General features: G+C 38.5%; 1 protein-coding gene and 1 long non-coding RNA gene across 2 annotated transcripts; both read left to right on the forward strand.

The window, feature by feature from the left end:
- Positions 1-1,970: 1,970 nt before the first annotated feature.
- On the forward strand, positions 1,971-13,587 carry DLK1 (delta like non-canonical Notch ligand 1). Its single transcript, XM_013199472.3, has 5 exons — positions 1,971-2,395; positions 3,261-3,324; positions 3,768-3,898; positions 7,977-8,118; positions 12,532-13,587. The coding sequence occupies exons 1-5, from the start codon at positions 2,314-2,316 to the stop codon at positions 13,274-13,276; spliced, it is 1,164 nt and encodes a 387-aa protein (XP_013054926.1). The 5' UTR covers positions 1,971-2,313; the 3' UTR covers positions 13,277-13,587.
- A 783-nt stretch (positions 13,588-14,370) lies between these two features.
- On the forward strand, positions 14,371-20,487 carry LOC106047809 (uncharacterized). Its single transcript, XR_001213974.3, has 3 exons — positions 14,371-14,464; positions 15,142-15,251; positions 20,359-20,487. It is a non-coding gene; the product is annotated as an uncharacterized lncRNA (long non-coding RNA).
- Positions 20,488-21,062: the final 575 nt, after the last annotated feature.

The raw sequence follows: 21,062 nt of genomic DNA on the forward strand, positions 1-21,062 counted from the left end.
ACTCTTACAAAAAGAATTCTGACTTCTTAAAAATAAAATTTGCATCTTGCATTTAGATGACCCTTGAAGTAAGTAGAAAAGATGGGAAAATGGAGAATCATCCTAATTTCAGCCATCCAAGATGCACCTCTGAGGCACAGAAATGTGAAAAGTAGAGTTGTTCTAATAATAGATTTCTTTTGTTTAACAGTGTATCCAGGCAAAAAATGTAAAAAGCATGAAAACAAGCAAGAAAAACAGAATGCAAATACTAAAATTTTTAATGGTGATTATAACACATATCACAGAATCACAGAATGGATGAGGTTGGAAGGAATCTCTGAAGATCACCTAGTCCAAACCTCCTGCCAAGCAGGATCACCTAGAGCACATTGTGCAGGATGGCTTCCAGGTGGGTTTTGAATATCTCCAGAGAAGGAGATACTCCGCAACCTCTCTGAGTTATATATAGAGAGAATTGTGAGGACAAGATTTTTCTAGTGATTTTTTTCATAAGAAATCAGTTTTGTACAATGAAGGTAGTTAACTCAGAAAATAGAACAATGTCACTGTATGTCAGACTTATATTTATAATGCAAATGAGATTAGATAATTTGACAGTGATTAGTGTACGGATAAAATCTATGAATTCTACAGACTCTCTACTCTTAAGGTCCAAAGAATAAAGAATATAAGGAGTCATTTCTGCCAGCTAAAGGAGAGGAAGCATCACAGAACTTTTGTAGCCATTTTAACTACCCAAGTTACCTCTTGGTGAAAAATATGCAAACCAAGATCTAACATAAAAAAGGTTTCTGCATCAAGCAAAGAAGTTATGATCTAAGGGAAGAATAAACAACCCTGGACCGATTACTACCAGAGTCTAAACAAATGACTAAGAAAGGCAGGATAAAAGTAAAGTGAACAAGACTGGTAAAGAACTGGAAAGAACTGCTGGTATCCTAGGAAAGCACAAGTTCATGGAATAGCAAAGGACTGACTAGCCATTGTTACTGCTCCACATTTTCACTTCTCTGATGTCTTTATGTCCTTCATGATTCCCTAGCTGTGGCTGGGCATGTGAACTACAGCAAAAGCTGTGGTGACAAAGTAACCTTTTTGATACAGTAGGTAGTGTTTCAGTAGTAAAAGGAAAGCAAGTGGAAAAGGCATGGAGGTATTCTGTGCCTGTAGAGCCAGATAGGCAGAGTGTATCTCAGATAGCCAAACTTCTGGAGAGACTTGAAGAAGCAGTGTCTGCCTCTCACCCCTTACACCTAAGCACTGTTTTGTAAACCACCCCTCATTCTCCTCTTCCTGTTTCTGTTCTTCAATTCCCCATAAAATTAAAAATCTGCATTATTAGAAGCAAACTTTTGCAACCTAAGTGACATCATTATCTTCAAGTACCAGTAAATGGGCTTTCTGAAGCTAATATGTGCTTTTCAGTTCGTATGTATTCAGGCAGATAATCTTGAATTAGCCCATTGTAATTCTAGAGAAAAAGCAGGTGGTTTTATAGTCTTCTTACCATATTATAGTGATCTCTACTTGCTTCACATAAATGTAGACAAATTGGTAAATGAGGTCTCATGGAAGTAAGCACTACACCAGAAGCAGAAGAAAATGGGTCCCTTAGGAATCCTTAAAAATAGGCATAACTTCTTTAAAAGAAGAAAACAAAGAACAAGAAATACCCAGTCTATTTCCATAAGGGACTGCTCAAAGGAATAATAAAAAAGATAGACAAGAGAAAGGAGCAGCCACAGAATAAAGCACAGAATTTAAATTGCCTAGTGGTGGAATAACTTTTTTTTTCTTCTTGATCTGTTCAGTGTATAAAAAAGAGATGTAGTTTTGGGGGCCTTTTTTTTTTTTTTAACTCTTTAGCCTCAAAAACAGAAGATGCTTTGCCTTCCTTGCTTTTGCTGGGGTCTTTCCTGAAAAAAACTTGGAGCTCTGATGTGCGCGACTAAGGAGAGAAGTCTTCAGAAACCCGAAGCCCCGAATTAGCTGTTTGTGAACTGCCGGAGTAAGTTTCAACGAGGTAAAAGGCGTGCTTCAAACCCCCCCGCTAGACCTCCCTCCTCCCGCAGCCTTCCCAAAAGCCTTCCCAAAAGCCTTCCCTCGCCGCGATCGCACAGGGTGCGCAAGGTGCCGGCTCCTCTTTCAGCCCTCGGAGCGCCAGCACTGAGCAAGGGGCTGCCCTGGGCAGCCTTCCTCTTCCTTCTCCTCCTTCTCCTTTCCTCCTCCTCCTCCTCCCGCCCCTGCAGCGCTGCGGGCGGGGGTGCCGACGCCTCCTCCTCCTCCTCCTCCTCTTCTTCCTCCCCGGCCATGGGGCTGCGCGCCGCCGGGCTCCTCGGCTGCTGCTGCTGCTGCTGCTGCCTGCTGCCCCTCGTCCTCCCCGCAGCCCCAGGTACCGGCCGGGGGGCGGCGGGGAGCGGGGTGGGAAACTTGGCGGAGTTTGTTGGGGCCGGGCTGAGGGCGGCGCGGGGAGCCCACCCGCGGCGAACCCGAATTCCCCCGGTGCTTCCCCTGAAGCTCGCTCCGGTTGAGGGTCCTGGCTGTCTGTAAGGAGCTCTTCCTCACCCCCCGTCTGGGGGGTATCTCCACTGCCCCTCGAGGAGGGTGTCAGTGGTGGCATCGTACCGCTGAATGCGCTTGGTGCTGGTAGTTGGAAACAAACGGCAAAAAAAAAAAAAAAAAAAAAAAGAGACCGAGACCTCTTCTTTGTAACTTCAGTTATTCGTGTACCATTTAATCAAAATGACGATTTCTTTTTTCATCCGACATAACGTTGAAATGAATTTAACACAAGTAAGTTGTTTTGCATGGATTTTTTTCTCTGATTAAAGGTATTTCTGAGGTTCAAGTAGTTCTAAAATAATGCAACTGGAGTCGCATGTTGTGAAATGGCAGCTATGGATCTGCTCTGAAGTTTCTATTTTCAAGTAGTGTATAGCAGTGTTTTACTTTACATATGCTACCGTGTTTTACTATGAATCCTTTTGCAGTCCATTCTCTACATCATTCCACTCATCCTATAGAAACACTCTGTAGCATGCTCCTGATTAGGTTCACTTAACATTTGGGAAACATCAAAAAGATATTTTAATACCCATAACAAAAACAATCAGAATACTATGCAGTCTGGTTTCTTCTTACTATACAGTGTGGTTTCTTTTAAAACACCAATAATATGTAGAGGACATAATATATATATATTTTTTTTTTCTGAGTGCTGATTTTTCTATTTTGATATTAAAAATCTCTTTTTCTAGGTGTGAACTGTAAAACTGGCTGCCACCCAGTGAATGGATTTTGTGAATTTCCCAGTGAATGCAGGTAAAAAATCTGTCAGACATGCTTGTTAGCTCAGGAACAGACTTCTACAGTAATTCATTGTCCTTGTAAAATAGACAGAAACTGAAATAATTTGTCCTCTGAAAATACGGTACTGTAATGAAGCAGCACTCTATTAGCATACAGTAACTGGAGCCATAGAGCTTGGACATCTAGATGCTTTTTTAGCCTAATTATTCCAGTAAGAAAAGACTTTACATTGGTTAACATTTATTAACTTTTTGTCACTGAATTAAACAGTTTTCTTCAGATGAACTGCTTCTAGTATCCTGGAAGCACTGATGGTATCTTTTTGTTCCAATGTGCTGTATAGTCCAATTTCGTATCTGAAAGTTTATTTATTTTGCCTTGAAAAGCAGAACATCCTTGTAATTATGTTTATTAAAAATAAACTATGCCTCTATCTTGTCTTTTATCTCTTTCAGGTGTCAGCCTGGTTGGCAGGGTGCTCTTTGTAATCAGTGTGTTCCTTTCCCTGGGTGTTTGCATGGCAGCTGTGCCAAACCCTGGCAGTGCATCTGTGAAGAGGGCTGGGTTGGCAGCCTCTGTGACATAGGTTTGCACATCTTTTCTTATCCTTGAGCAAGTGAGGTGAAACAGCCCCATCTGGTGCTGGAGACTTGCAAAAATCCTTCTGGATAAATATTTAAAAAAAATACTCTGGACAGCAGCATGTAAGCCTGGAACTTCTATAATTTAGACAAATTAATGCAGTGTCTTTGGTAACTGGGCATATGTGCAAGCAGCACATAACCTCATATTTTTTTAAATATTAACCATTGTGGACAATGCTAACAAAAAAAAAACCAAACTGCTCACTTGAAGTCATATAAGTCTTTTTGATAAAAAACACACATCTTTATATTAGATAATTTGAAATATTTACCTGACACAATATATATATATAGTAATTTCTGTACAGAAAGATATGAGCTTAATAATAATGCTTCTTATTAGACTAATATTTATTCGTCAACCCAGTGATGATTCAGTGGAGTAGCATTAGTATAACTGAGAAAAAGGTCTGCCCAAGCAGGCTACTGCTTTCCTCCCAGACCTGAGGGAATAAGCACAGAGTGCGCTTGCTCACCTCTTTCCTGTCAGAATGAGTCAGCTTAGCATAAGTAATTTGAAGAACTGGACTTTGCTGAGCTGGTTTGTTTTGGCTGACATGGACAGATGAGCGTTCAGCCAAGATATCCGAGGGGACAGAAGCTGCATGAGCATCCAGGAGCATGCACCAGTTCAGCCTGCATAATTGCAGCTGGAAGAGGACAAGTGTCCAGGACCTTGTTCTCTCTGCTTCAAATTCAGGCTTTTGTTGTTATACAGTTTCTAATTTGTAGAGCATGGCTGTGGTCTGTCAGTGAATACCCAAAAGAGTAGTTAATTACGATGCAGTATGAATTGGATAAAATTTTCAAGATGACTGAAAGACTCAATGTTTCTGGTAGTGCATCCTTGCAGTGGCATGGAGCTTGGTGCAAGGTGCTCAGGTAATCACTCATCTTCTCATCAGATTTTGCAGTCTGTATGCATCAGCTGCACACACAGGCATATTCCTTTGTTTAAAGCTAGTCCTGGTATGTTTGCAGGAACTGCAGTAGCACTGGTGCAGATGTGACTGTAAGCATTCAGAGATAAGTACATTAATTATGTTTTTCTAGCTTCTCTCACTGATGTCTTCATACCTGGGACAAACAACTGGATTTTCATTATAATTAGTAAAGGGGAATGGGTCCCTCTGAATGGGTCTGTGGTCTACAATCATAGATTTCTGAAATTAGACAGAAAAATGCCCAACTGCCAACTTAGGAGGCTCAGCTTTATCACTTGTCAGTGACCACAAAGAACCAGGTTTTTTAAAGGTACCATCTACACAACTAAATTAATATGAAGTTTTCTATTTGGACATACTTAAAAAAATAATAATAATAAAAATCTAAGCGCTTAGCTGAATTTCTAAGCACTTAAATATTTCTGAGCTTTGTACCTTCCTCTCTTACAACTGGTATTTAGGATGGAAAACAGTTCTTTTGGACCTATACCGCTACCTTTATGGAAAAATAATAGTTTAATACATAATCGTTATGATAGTTTTATAAGACAAAATAGATATTCCTCGTTTAAGTCCAGAAACTATTACTTTTTGCAACGCTCAGTGTTACCTCAGAGTCTTCTTTGCCAATTTGCATTTAGATCCCCATGAAGATGTACCAAGAATTCTCAGCCAAAAAGGAATAGCTATCTGTTCATGTGGAGGGACACATTATATTGAAAGTCTTACATCTCAGTGGATTTACCTATTCTAAATGCAACAAGGGATCAAGAGTCCTAGTTTCCTCACCACTGGAAGGTTGTTCTTCTGACCCATGAAAGCACTGTAACCAAAAATGGGGTTAATTGCTCAAACACTGGTCTCCACATCCTTTGCCAAAAGGTTGTGTTGGTTTTGGTTTCCTGGCTGTATAAAGTCATTACAGACTGCTATAACTCATTAACAGGTACCACTAAATGAAACTTGATCAGGTTAAGAAAAAGGACAAAAGGACAAAATGATGGTTCCTATTCATTTGGGGGCCATTGTTATATACACATAACTATCTTTTAAATATGGAAATACAAACATATCAATTTTTACCATGCAATATGAGATTCCTTGCCTCCCTCTTCTAATACTGTATTTTTGTGTGTGATGACAGGAGACCAAAACTGCCATAATTTCACATGCAAATGTCATTAACTGACATTTTGTAGCTACTGGAAACAATTTTTAGCTTCAGGCATGTAATGAGATAAGCCTTGTTAGAAAGCTACATTTATATTGTTTCTGTGGAGGTTGACAGAAGGTCATTAGTTTGGGGGTTTTCTTGTCATGCTTCCTTTTTGCTGCTATAGAAAGTGTAATATTTGCCAGGGGATTTCTGGCATAGCCACTGTTTTAATGTTGCCAGCTGTCAGCAAATACCAACTCGCCAGGATGGCAAAACCCAGATATGGGTCCAAAATTCACTTGGCCACTGCTGTTAACATCTGAAATTTCTGTAAAATATAGATACGGTCTCAGTACCTTATTTGCTTGCTAAACACCAGAGAAAAAGAGGTAACTTTGAATGGTGGTGTTCTCTTTCTCCATTTTCTAGGAAAGTTAGTGTACAATCTCCTTAGTATGGGTCATGGAACTTCCTTTCTGTAACAGTTTGAGGTTATCGAGTGATTTGCTAGTGCCTCTGATTGTGTAGCTTTTATATTTACCATAGGCTATCTGGTTTTCAGCTCAGATGAAGAATGACATACCTTATAATTTATAGGCTTGCAGATTATAGGTTGTGTTTGATCCACTGTAAATATATAGGCCAGGATTACTGGTATCATTTATGACTATTATTGCAACCACTTGGACAGGCATGGCTCTTAAAGAGAGAAATTGGTGTTGATGCTGATGATTAACCTCTTTGCCGCGGGCTGCACCACCTGCCTGCCTGAATGCCATGGTATCTTATCCTCTGGAAACATTCTTGAAATCAGGTATATGTACACCTGGAACCAGGATGCACAGAGCAGGATTTCCCTCATTCATGATTATTTTGGACCTTGTGAAAACTGGAGCTTACACTCATAGCACTTGCAAAGTGGATGTCTTATAATGAGAAGAGGCAAACATATTAGAAAATAGAGCTCTTTATCCAAGGAAGATTATATTCAAAAGCTAAGGCTATTGAAGTGTTTTGCTGTGGTTAAAATTTTGCAGTAGCTCATGATATCATCTACCTTTCATGTTATGCTGTGGGAACTAGAATATAAATGCCCTTAAATCCTTTTTCATCTTTTCAGAAAGTGTGTTTATGCACGGGAGTGTTAGAGGCATCATATAACTTGCAGCCAGCTCTTCAGTGCAGCTGCTTCATTAGTTGGCTAAAATATGCACTTGTTTGTTTATTTAATTTTAATTATTTTAAAAATTTGCTAATTGTTCAAGTGGGAAGTCACTCAGCAGGGAAACAGTAAAGAAAATGAGATGTGTGACTGGGTGAAAACACACCATACAGCCCTCTCTTCTGGTACAGTTACGTAAGGGTTAGATGCAGCCAAGCCAAAAGATGAAATCTTAAGAGACTTTGTAACTTGCTGATCTCTGTTGTTATGAAATGTTTGTTCATAAGCACATAATGACAGGTTGTTGGGCAGGGAGCGGGGAGAATTCCCTGTTCCGTTTTACTTTATCAGAATTCTGTTCATGGATAAGCCAAGGCTGTAAAAGGATGACTATACCCATTAGAAGTTCTTTCTCCCCTACTATTTTATTGATAATATAAATTATTTATAGACTGGAAGAATTCAAAACCATTTTGTAAGTTGGAGCTAGGAAGAGAAACAAGCTCAAAATGCTTGTAATAATTGAACAATCTGTTCTTCAATTTAACAGAGGGAGTAATAAATCAAAACTTGTAAAATGCAGGATGAATGATCATTAAAGCTACATTTTATTTAAACTATTCTTTACTACTTACAGATTCTTTCTCCTAACTTTATTTGAGCCCTGGCTCTGGTCATCTGCTGACAGTCTAGATTTCATTTTATTGAAAAGTGTTTTAATACAACTAAAAAAATATGTTTTGTTTGTTTTTAAACAGATATTCACCCATGTTCTGCAAAGCCCTGCATCAATAACTCAACATGTATAGAGACTGGTGATGGAGGATATATTTGTCTGTGTGCCCAGGGATTTACAGGAAAAAACTGCCACCTCAAAAAAGGACCTTGCATTATTAATGGGTAAATATTGATTTCTGATGTGAATTTAAAATCTACATTCCTACTGAACATTCTTCAGATTTCTTAGCTAAGTGGAAACATTTCTTGCTAAAATATGTAATTCTTCTGCTAGGACAATTATTTAGTTGCTGATATTTTTAGCAAACTTCACAAATCTGTTCTGTTATTCTGAAAATTTTACACATTAACAATATGAGTTCATGCACATAATTTGAGTACTAAACGTGATAGTTTACACACTTTGTTGTGATGAATTTATGCCTTGCCATGATTTTAATAAGTAGTAACCTGCCATCCCATGTTCTCACCTCTAGTGAGGGATAATTTTAGGTAAAATCAAGGTACAGTAATAAGAACGGTAACCAACCCACAAGCTCTCTGCACAAAATCACCTAGTTCACCAGCCTGTCATTTTCTTACCATATATATGATGGTATGTCAACGGTTTACTGAGGGAGACAATCTCAATTCCACCAGAAGAGGATGTGGGAGGGGATTTCCTTCCATTCTCTAAGAGAAGTAAGATGTTAGAACAGTGTTGGGAGCAGGTTGAAGGTGATAATTCCCCTCTGCTCAACACTGGTGAGAAACATCTGGAGTACTGGGTCCAGTTCTGTTTTCCACTACATGAGGAGGAGGTCATACTGGAGAGAGTCCAGCACAGGCCCATGAAGATGACGAAGGGACTGGAGCACCCCTCCTATGAGGAGAGGCTGAGAGAGCTGGATTATTTAGCCTGGAGAAGAGCAGGCTCTGTGGGATCTTTTCCATGTGGATAAATACCTGATGAGGGAAGCAAAGAAGATGGAGCCAGGCTCTTCTCAGAGGTGCCCAGTGACAGGGCAAAAGGCAATGGCAACAAACTGAAACGCTTACAGAAATGTAACTGGTAGGACAAAGTGGAAAGAAAAAAAAAAAAGGGGGGGGGGGATAATGTTTTAGTTTTAAAAAATTTGTGAATTGTTTTGGTTGAAATCTAGAATTATCTATTGTCTTCTGGTTCATCAAGGATCTAATCCCATAACCACACAGAATGTCCTTCTGGTGGATGCAAGCCTGATAAAGATATCACCTTAAAATGACAGTTTTCTCTTTTACCAAGATTTCCTTATTTCTCTGTAGCTCCCTATTAATACCTTCTGGTTCTCTTTTTGCTCAGCAACAGATAATTATTAATATTCAGACCTTCCTTTTGACTAAATCTTCCTGAAGTCCTGTACACTCTTTTTTAAGGAAAGTATATTGTCATTAATTCCTTTCACTGTCTCTGGCAAGAATTAATGATTCTTACAACTTTATGTCAGTGGAAGTTTTTTCCCATTTCTTTTAAGTGGGAGCTAGTAACAGTTCTGAGATTACTTTCAGCATCTAGCTGCTCTCAGTTGCCTATTTCTCTTCATTGACCAAGAGGATTTTTAAGTTGTTTACAAACATCTTGTATGACATCCAAGGTACTTGCCTAACATAGGTGTTGTGAATAGCTTGGTTTCTCCACTTTTTGTCTGTTGAGCAAATATTTCAGTAATTCAGTGCGGGTGTATAGTAACTATCACAAAGGACAGGTGACATACAGTATCAATGGAATAACACAGGTTAGTTCCATGTAAAATTCTCATGTTTTTAAACTGATGAAACTATACTTTTGTGATAATACTCTCAGTTCAAACTGAATACTCATGAGCTAGTTTGGAAATCATGAAAAAAAATCATAACAAATCAACATTCTTGAAACAGCAATTCCTTTTTTCTAGGAAGTTGTGTCCTTCTGAGGATAATGAGCAGAAGACAACTGTAGTGGAACAAGAGTGTTCTCACTATAAGCAGTACATGTCTACTAATATTTTATAGTCCGCTGGAGAGTGCACCTCAAATCCTGGAAAGAGACCTTATCATAAGAGGTCACCTCACTTTCATCCCACTTCTGTATCCCACCTCTCTGTATCAGTGGCATGGTTAAAAATGTTGATATTACTAAATACTGCCACTGGTTCCTAAGTTAATATTCATAGATAGTACCAAGACAATTCACAAATCAAAGTAATTTTTCTGGTGTCTTTACAAAATCTAGCAGGTGTATCTGTGTTAGTGACATCTGTGTGATGTTTTGAAGATTTGGTCTCAAGCAGAGAACCAGAAGGTGCTTTCTGAAATGAAGGCAGAGTATCTGGAAAGCGAAGAAGTGGTAGGTCCATGTTTCCACAGTAAGTTCTTCATGCACCACCCTTGCTGAACATGCCTTAAATGCCAGAAATATAAAGTAACTGAATGTATTCAAGGAGATTACTAATATCGTATTCACTTAAGCATATTAAAACATAGGTAAATGAGATTCATTAGTAAATAATACATTTTTCAAAATTTTTCATGTTTCTTCTAAGCAGTTTTTATTTTTTTTATACTTTTGAGAAAGTGTAAAAAAAAATTTTATACAAAAATTAGGAAAAAAATCATTTTACACTTACATTCTCCAGCAATTTCTTCCAATTACCCTGGAAATTCCCTACATTTCTGCAATTTGGCCTGCACATGAGGGTTCCAATTTCTGCATATTGCCAGATCCAAAACAGTTAGTCTGATTTTCCATGAGACCTGTAAAGCCAAGAGAGGGTGCAAGACTCTCCAAGACAGATCATAACCATTCAATAACTCAAGGACTGTCCAGCTACAGGTTCCATGTTTTGCTTAAAGCATACAGAGAGGCTGGTGATTGTAGCAAAACTCCTCATTTGCACAAGCACCTCATGTTGTCACCAGACTGTCCTAATAAGTGCTATGGCAAAGTCCACCTACAACTCATTTTGCTTTCATAATACAGTTTCCAGACTTCCAGCGTGTTCTTTCGGTAACATTTTTTTCCAGATAACAATTACAGTGAAGGACAAAATGAGAGGACAGAGAGAGTTTTTGTGTGTGTGTGTGTAAGTAGTGAAAAAAACAGGCAGACGACCACTTTACCACAGTAGTCCATCTCTCCTTATGAGTGGCCACCAATTGTTTCAAACCGCAGAAAACCCAGAGTTGCTCGGGGTAGTCTGTACGATAGCTACTCCCATAGAAACAACTGGGCACTTGAGAAGCTCAGCCTTATCCCACCAGTGGTCAGGGGCCATTTGTAGTCAGGAGCTTATTTTATTTTCACTGTTGCCTCACTCAAGGCATCAACAGATTTCTTAAACCTCTGTATCCCAATATAAGAACCTGTAATGGCCACTGACAAATGTGAAATGTCAGCTTTCACAAAGCTGCAGATGTTCAGTACCTCTAGGGATTTCCCCTGGAAATGTAACATGTAAAAAATGCTTGGACTTTTCAGCTGTATCCTGGTACTGTGCTGTATGTCTTTAGAGATTTATAACTGTTAGGAAAACTAGTCAGATAGGCTTGTTGTCAGCTTTGTCAAGTGTAATGTTGCCTTTCATTGCCTCAGATCCATTTTTAAAAGGTAAGTTTTAAATGCTTTGTTCATGTACAGTGAATTGCCATGAAAGTGGCTTTGATCTTTACTTGTAAACACATGACCCCAGGCCCCTTTTCAGCCAACAAGACCAGTTAAAGGACCACATCTGCTTTGAATAGCTCCACTGAATTGACAGCTTCTGTGCCTTTCTGTCAGTAGGTGGCCCTATCTTTTGGCCATATACCTGGTAAGGCACAGTGACATTGCAAAGGTGAAAAAAATAAAGTGACTTGACATCACTTAAAACATAGTACCAGGCTATTAATAATTAAGTTCTCAAAAGGTTCGGAAACATTTGGTTTCCTCTTGTCTTGTTCTCACATTACAGCTGCTTTGCTAATGCTGACACCATCTCATTTATATTTTTATTATAGTTTTTTTTTTTTCTCAAAATTCTTTGCTCAACAACAGTTTGCAGAAAATTATCTGTTTATCTTTACATTTTTTATATGTCATGGAGCAATACAGAGGCAAAATAAAAGCAATCCGCTTCGCATCTCACTGCTATTGCAGTGTTTTGCTCTGCCAATACCATACAGAGACTATTTTATGAATAATCAAGTGGAAAAAAAATTCTTGCTGCTAATGTCATTGTTCAGTCTTGTCTAAATAGTAGCTTAGCTAAATAGCTCTAAGCTTATGAAAACATTAGGAAATATAATTTGGAAAAATATTTGAAATAACTTAAAATCACTTCATGGCTCTTCAGGTTGGATTTATATAGTGGTGTATTAATCCTGTCTGAAGGGTCAGCAGAAGATACTATAATCTGTATTAACAAAGCTGTTGAATAAATTCATTCTTGATTCAACTTGACTGATTTAGTAGATTTGCATTAGGTTTTGGCTCTTCTAAAGAAAACCATTTCCTTTTATTATACAAAGTGTTTCCTAATAGCTTCTTTCCTTGGACTGTGATTCAGTTCTGTGTATGTATGTGTTTGTTCTCTATTCTAGCTCTCCCTGCCAGAATGGAGGAACATGCATCGATGACAATGGTTTTGCACCCCATGCTTCCTGTCTGTGCCCTTCTGGTTTTGCTGGCAACTTCTGTGAAATAGATAGAGATGACTGTGAATCCAACCCATGTGAAAATGGAGGAACGTGTACAGATATTGGTGCGGGTTTCAGCTGTTTTTGTCCCCATGGCTATACGGGAAAGCTCTGCAGCAGCCGTGTCATATTCTGTGCAAGTGGCCCATGTGAGAATGGAGGGACATGCAGCGAACACCCACAGGGAGGATTTGAATGCATCTGTAAGCCAGAATTTGTTGGTGCAACCTGCAAACATCCCAGCAAAAACACAAGTCTCTTTGGAGTGAATACAGGCACAAAGCGTATGCAGAATTACAAGCAACCCCCAAAAGCTCATCACAGATCAGTGCATCATCAAGAACAGGAAATCCTGAAAATAACAGTGAAAGAAACAATCCAAAATGCAGATCCCTTGCTCAGTAAAAGCCAAGTGATATGTTTTGTTGTACTGGGCTTACTTACATGTCTTGTTGTCTTGGGTACAACTGGGATAGTATTTTTTTCAAAATGTGAAATGTGGCTTGCTAATGCCAAATATAGTCATCTTCTACGCAAGAAAAAGAACTTTTTTCTGAAGTCTAGCAATGGGGAAAACCTCTCTGTTAATATTATCTTCCCAGAGAAGATCAAATTGACTAATTACACTAAGAACTACACTGCCATCTAGGTCCTTGAAAGCTTACAAGCAACTTGCAACTTTTCATAGCAATATGAAAAATGGATTGAACTTGTTACCTGTGGTTGGCCTCAATATTTGTGGGTACATTTGGTGTAGCTTGTGCTGAGTGATAATGAAGAAAATTTTAATGTATATGTATTGCTAATGATTTTTTCATTCCCCCAAATAAATGTAAAAAATAATAATTAAAAAAGAAAAAAAAAAGACAAAAAAAAAAGACTAAAGATCAGGGAATGTTAATCTGATTTACTTTCAAGGCAGCTATTTTTTGTAAAATAAAATGTGATTTACCACTGGAACTGTTTTGCAGCTTTCTTGTCTTGTGCTTAGTTTATTTGGTAAATATAGTACCTGTAAATTAATCAATTATGCTTTATTATTTTATTTTATTTTGAATAAACAGCAGATAAGGGCTATACTGGTTTAATTATTGATTTGTAAATGCTATACTTCAGAAAACTTGTCATAACTGTCCCTGTCTAATTCTTCTTCCATCTATGATAAATAAAAACATTAGCAATTGGGATCAACAGGAGCAAACTTGCACTGGTATCTCACCTATCCAATCAGTTTTGCTAATTTTGCACACCTATAAGGTAAGTTACTCTTCCTATAGAATCTAATAAGTCTTTGTGATATTAATTTCAGGTTACAGGTCTCTATTGCTTTGGATGGTGCCTCCATAAATTGTTAATCTACCAACATATTAAAAAGATGTTTAATATCTTAGGTCAAACTTTCTGTATAGAGACCTGGTCAAGATTTAAAAGGGCCTGATTCTGATTTTTCCATACATACTTCTCAAAGAACTCTGCCAAGAGAAGTATCTTTCATGCTGGTGTTGTGAGGAGAAATGAAAAGATAGATGTCACCTGAAAGAGGATGTTGCTTTAATTCTTCATTTTTGCTTTTTCTCTATCATATTTCATGGAGTGGACATGATTTTCAAGAATGAAAAGCATCCCTGAGAACAGGCAAAAGACACATTTTCATGGGCCTGAGGGCACTAATAGGTCTTAACATCCCTGACCACTCCCACCTGGGGCCTCCACCCACTCCCTGCACATGGTCCTTTTTCAACTCAGCCCAGGGCTATTGGTCCTGGTTTGAGCTTTGTTGCAGGAGTGGGGGTCTCCACCTCTATCAGTGTTCCTGGATGAACCTCAGACCTGCCCTGTAGGTAGCCAGCCCATCTGTGGGATGGACCCCTTGTGCTTGTGTTGCAGATTGTCTCCAGGTTTGCTTTCAGACCTGTCCCCTGAATGGACCTTGGATCTTTGCTCCTCTCATGTCTCCTTTTGTTGTGTCTGGGACTGTCAATAGATTACAAGGACCAGTTCTGTCTATGTGTTTAGCACCAGTGGGACTGCACTGTTTGGACCTCTAAAAATAAAAAATCATTTTGAATAGTGATACCTTAATATGTCTGGAGGTGCCCTTAAGAAATAATTTACTTCCTCAGCCACCCCAGATAAGAAGCTTCTTAGAAGCTTCTAAGCTGTCTGGTGAGAAAGAAATTCTCAAATCCATTATTGCTGGTCAAACAGCTTGCCTTTGTGTTTTTTTTTTTCCCTCCCTCTTTTCTCTCTCTCTCTCTCTTTTTTTTTTTTTTTTTAATAAATAAATGCACTATTGAAGAACATAATACAGGACATTACCATGGGATATTTTTTTGTTGACACATCCCTTAATTGTTATGAATAATAGAGCAAGTTTGCATCATTGCTGATAATATTTGCTTCTATCATATCTTTACAATGTTGTGCAAAGAAGAAAGCTAGCAGGGAAAATGATATTGACATGCTTTTTTGGAAAGTGCTGGCTTATAAATAACAAGATGAAAAATTTTTAAGTAAACAGGTGGTCTCCCTCTCGTTGAGAAGACGAATGTTCATCAAAACCAGGAACTTTTCAACCAATGGTAGCAAAGATAACTTAGAAATCCAGATGAAAGGGAAACCAGGTATGCAGTATTGAATTTGAAGCCATAATACTTGAGCTAGTAGAATTTACATATTTCTTTTAAAGAAATATATTTTAAACATGTATTTCAGAGTTTTATTGTTTTTTTGTTTGTTTCGTTTGTTTGTTTTCTTGTGATCTATTTTGTGGTAGAACTATTTTAGTATCAATTTGGATATAATCAGAAAAGTGGAATAACTCCACCGGGTAACTCGAACCTCACAGCTTTGATTCAAAACCAGTCAAAACACTAGATATCCACTAGGAATAAGTGATCAAATTCCAGACTCATGTCAAAAAAGCAAAACTCTCAGTTTTATGCGCCTCTTGAAAGGAACCCAGCTGCCCGGTCTAATGAGGCAGTAGCAGAAGTGTGGCTGAAGTATAGCTGTCCTTTCCACCCTTAAACTTCTGTTGAGTAATTGAAGCATATTTTTTGTCTGTCTTCTCTGTCCTGCAGTGCACCTACAGTTTGTCACTCTACTGTCTTTTCCTGTTATTTTTGATGCCAGAGCCATCTGTTAAGGCACTCAGAAGTGTTGTTGTGTTGTGTTTTTTCATTCGTTTGTTTGTTTAGTCCATTCAAGTTTTGTTAAAAATTATTTAAAAGTTCTCTTCACTCCAAATGGCAAGCTCTCTGGGAGAAGGTAAAGAAAGTGTTCAAAGCATTTCACAGTTTGCATTGCAATATTCACGTTTTTGTTGTTCAGCAGACTGACATGTTTTGTTCAGGATCCACTAGGGTGTTAGACTAAGAGCAAAGGCAAAGAGCAGACTAGTCTTTGGTTATCTACGATAAAAAAATGGAATATGAAAATATTTTGGTAGATCTGTGATACCTGAAGATTATCAACAACTGAAATTGAATCAGGAAATTTGGTTTAAGTGTAGCAAGTCCTTAACTCAGTCATAAGTCAATATTGTTTTTACACTTATTCTTAAATCTTGAGCTATTTCTTTGAAAGCAAATGAGGGAAAGACAAAGCAAAGCAAAAGTAAACGTAGCATTTTGTTTGTTAGTTTTTCCTACTATTCTACATGGGGAAAGAAAGTGTAGAGGCAATAATAGTGCAAACGTAACTATTCTTGCAGAGGTGCTGACTTGGTCACCTATGCCATCCTTTGGAAACTCTGCCCAGTCATTTCCTGTGGAGTAGCTAGATAGCCCGCTAACACCAGTTGAGATCCTCTGAACTCATCAGTTAATGAATAGCATTAGCTACTAAGTTTAGCAAAAGTACGGGTACGCTTGATGGAGTTGACAACATTCTCACTGAAAACACACTGTACAAGAAAGTACATCAGATACAAATGAATTACTAAAACAAAAAGATACCATAATACTTAATAACTGTAATTAGAAGTTCTGATGTACCAAAACTGAACTGTATTGCAAATATTCAGAATTGCAAATTACATCTGAGCAAATACCAGCTCTGGTGGTATGTTCTTACTGAAGCTATTTGATCGTGGAATATTTTCTCATTTTCATGTCAATTCACTGATATTCTTACCTTTAAACTTTCTTCATCTAGCAATTTAGCATCTGTGATTAATTCTGCCCTATATATTACTTACCAGAATTCAGTAAAAAGAAAGAACTTAATGGTGTGAAGTGAAAACTTCATTAGTGCAAAAATAGTGATGGAAATTACTGTGCTTCAAAAATAAGTTTCTCTCCCTTAAGTCTAAGTGTGGCTTTCACATTAAGAAACCTAAATTTTGGAGTTTGCCAGCTAAATACCTAGGCTCCCATTACAGTCCATAGAGAGCTAGTAACTGGTGTCTGTTGCAGGCTGGAGAACTATTCTGCTGAACAGAGAGTAATTTGTGATTCAGTGTATAGGTACCCAGTAGCCCATACTTGCACACCTATAGGTATCTAGTGTTATTTGAAGCATTTTCAGGCTAGACACCCGACCTAACTGGGCAATGCACCCAGCAGAAAGACCTTGTCATATCTGTCAGACTGGTCTGGATGCCTTAATGCACAACAGTTTATTGAATGTCTCTATACACCTAAGGGCTCAGTGAGCCAAGCAATTCTCTGTACTCTGTGTCAGCTCTGTGTACCATGCCTATAATGGGAGCTTAAACCCCTAGTACACATGTAAAATCCAGTCTTGTGTGTCTGCTTGCTCCGGAGGTGACCCATGAACCTAGAAAGCTCACAGAGCCAAACTTGTGGAAGGGAGTGAAGCTAGTGCCCATTTCAGTAAACAACTACCAAGGCACAGTTACATGCTGGGGAAGCATGCCAGAGTCCAAGGAAAAAGATGGCTCAGGCTGCAGGGGGCTCCTGGGCAGAGGTACCCGAGGGGACAGGATCTAAGCAGGGCAGATTTGTGCATATTTGTATGAAGTTATGCCAATGCATTGTGAGAATAACTCAAACTGTGAAGGGAAAACCTTATTTTCTCATTTAGCCCATTCAGCCTGGGTTTAGCTTTACCTTAGGGATTAATGGGGTTCTCATGTCACCCTTGCTGTGAGCAGCTTTGCCATGGTTGTCACCCATGCAGCTGTGCACCTTTCCACTCCCTGTCAACAGAGGCTACATCAGCCCCTTAACAACTCACTCTGCTTAAGGCTACAGCAAGGCTTCAAGTAACTAGGCTTGCGTTTAAATACAGGATGCAGGAAATTATAATAATTCATATTTATGAACTGCCACATGATGTTTGGCCATGGTAACCTAGTTGGCAGCTCCCCAAGCACAGTATATATCCTCATTTATGTACAGGAGATCCTCTTTGAAGAGGTCAGTAGCTCACCATGTTAAAAACAGATTTCAGCTCCTGGCATCCTTTTTATCACTGGTAGTGAAGCAGTAAAAGAGGCTGCTCTTGTCCTGCTATATTCTCTGAAGTAGGAAAGTCTTATCTAAAACATGAAAGGCTGGAAAAAATAATAGCTGTCTTTAATTCTTTTCTGGAACGGAGAAGATAAACATATGTATGGTAATCTGTCACTTGTGTAGTGAATAGCTCCAAAGCCTACTCACCACGAAGGTGACAGAGAACTGGAGTGATAAGGGAAATTTAAGTTTAAGAAAGCTACAGTACTTGCAACAATAGCCTGCAGGTCTCTAAAGAAAGAATTTTAAAATAAACTTTCCTCAGAAACACTGATATAGAGACAAAGAGCACTGATATCACTTCAATGTTATGTTTACTCTACAGATTTGTCATTAATGAGACAGAGAACAATGTATCTATGAGGCCTGTTGCCAGAGGCACCAACCTGTATTGCTGTGTCTCACCCTTGTGATTTCTTAATGCTCTGCCTTAGTCAAGTAATGATGTCTATGAGCCTCATACCCCACTTCTGCCTTATTGCCTATAAATAAATAAATAAGGAAAACTAGGCTGAGGGACAGGATGGGAGAGTTTGCACTCATCAGTTAAGGACAGTGGCTTCCTCTTCTCCCCAGCCTATAGCTGAATACAGTAAAAAGTATTTTTATTTTGTCTATCTCCTTTTAAACAATCTTAGCCTTTGTTCCTAATAAATTAACAAAAAAGCCCCATAGATGCTCCACAAAGATAAGGCTTTTAGAGCCAGGGCAGGAGCGTTTGTTTGTTTTTTGTTTGTTTTGTGGTTTGTTGGTTGGTTGGTTTCTCTCTTTTTTTTTTTTTTTTTTTTTTTTGTGGCCATAGAGTGGGAGAAATCTTGCTGCTGTATAAGTAGAATTTATGAAGTAGCAACCACCAAACTCTGGACCAGGTTGTCTGACAGATAATACATACATGGCTTGTCTTTTTACTGCTGTTCTTGATATGTGTTCATGAACCAATAACGTATGCATTGCTTTTGATTAATGAGTATTCTATTTGCAAGTACTAAACCATTTGCTGATGATATCTCCACAACAGCACAGTTGGTCTTTTCTTGGCTGATAATCTGAGCTCTGTTTTCAAATAAATATTTAGATCCAGATGGACCATGGTATTCAGATCTTCAGATTTTGAAGGTGAAGTGTTAATGACCTGGCTGTAGGAATGTATACAAACCATCACGGAAGACAGTGATTCATATTGCACTGCTTGAATAAGATAGTTTTCATAATTATGTCCTTCCCTCCTTCCCTCTCCAAGTTCTTAAATTTGTCTGTGCCTTGGCAAAATTTATTTACCATTGCAGCCTTAAGGGCAAAACAATTTGCTGCAGATATAGGGCTCCTTCCCCCCTCTCTCCCTCCCAGGGCTTTCCTGGCAGAACTATGTGTATATGCATCCAGAGCACACTAAATTATTGCACACGTACTATGCATGCACTGTTGATTTTCCAAAACACATCTCATTTGCTACGCATTTCTTGTGAATGAGCCATGGACAAATCTTGCATTCCTGAATGTCACACAGCCTAGGAAAATATCCAGTTCTGCCTGGCTTAGGTGAAAGAAGAGGAGTCTTGAGAGAAGACTTTTGTGGTTGCTCAACCCAGATTGGAGCCAACACTTGAGGCTCATGAAGACAATCCAGCTTTGCTGCATCTCTGTAGCCATAATTGAGACCAAGCCCAGAATTCGTACTGTATATTGGATTTTACTCTTATAACATCAAGAAATATTTTGATTTTTTTCCTAAATTTCTTGTAGAAAATGAGGATATGGTTGTTTAAAAGCTTTGCAAGAGGAAAAACAAGACTATATAGAGAGGAGTATTTCACTTTCAAATACAAACTGAACTGTTGCTCTGGGATTTGAAGAAAAATATTAATCAATTTTGGGCACAATCTCTAAATCTCAAAATGAAAGACTTTTTCCTGCTGCCTTACCCATTTTCTAAATCTCACATCTGAGTCAGGATTTCCAACAAATTCATGGGAATACAATGCAATTTCTAGTCCTTATCCTTAGCAAGCCAGACAAATTTTGCAGGCACAGGGCAACACTCTTATGTTTGTGGTCTATCACAGGCAAGTCTGAGATTCAAAGAAGCTGGAATATGAAAGTGGTATAATACAAAAAAGATGGATTAAACCAGCCTTAAACAGAAGTTTTGGTTAGACCAAAAAAGTTTTTATAATAATTTGCCTCATTAAACTTGCAAAAACTACAACAAACTGATTTAACCTTGATCTCTGTATCTACCTTCCTCTTTCAGAACAATATCCTCTCTATTAGTTGTCACCTTCTACTATGTATATCCACTTGATGGCAGCATTTGAACACAGAACCACCCAAAGCTCTTCAAGAATGTCTCCGCATTTTGCATCAGGAATTTCATAATCCAACTCCAGTGACCGGTGATGGGAAAAGGGCAGAAAAGGAAAACCCGCCCATGGTTCTTCTCTTGCAGGTAACTACTGCTCATGACCTGGTAGCAGTAGCAAAGCCAAAACCACATCTGCATTTGTAGCGGAAGCCAGCAGTGTTACCCCAGCAGGATTACTGGTCTCCATTGGAACTAAATTGGAGAGTAGAGACCTGACATCTACAAAGCTATAGGGATAATGGTACTTCTGGAAAGGCTCTGTCAATAAGAATATCCAGTCTCAATCTTCATCCGTCATATATGAACATATACATATCTACATTTTCGTATGTAATGCTGGGTTTTGGTGCCCTTCCTGTAGTAAGTAAAATTCATACATTCTTCTAAAATGCGCATGGATTTTGATAGACTGAACACAAACAGTATGCACTTTTAAATCAAAACTGCATGAGTGAAGATAGCCTAAATGTATGGACACTGAGATGAGATAAACGATGAAAGAAAAACAAAATATTTTATACTAATTCAGGTATACGAAAAGCTTTTTGTACACTATACAGTCCTAGCCTCTCGCATTTTACTAGTTTGTTTGG

The sequence above is a fragment of the Anser cygnoides genome, chromosome 5, assembly GCF_040182565.1.
Source record: "Anser cygnoides isolate HZ-2024a breed goose chromosome 5, Taihu_goose_T2T_genome, whole genome shotgun sequence".
Taxonomy (NCBI): Eukaryota; Metazoa; Chordata; class Aves; order Anseriformes; family Anatidae; genus Anser; species Anser cygnoides.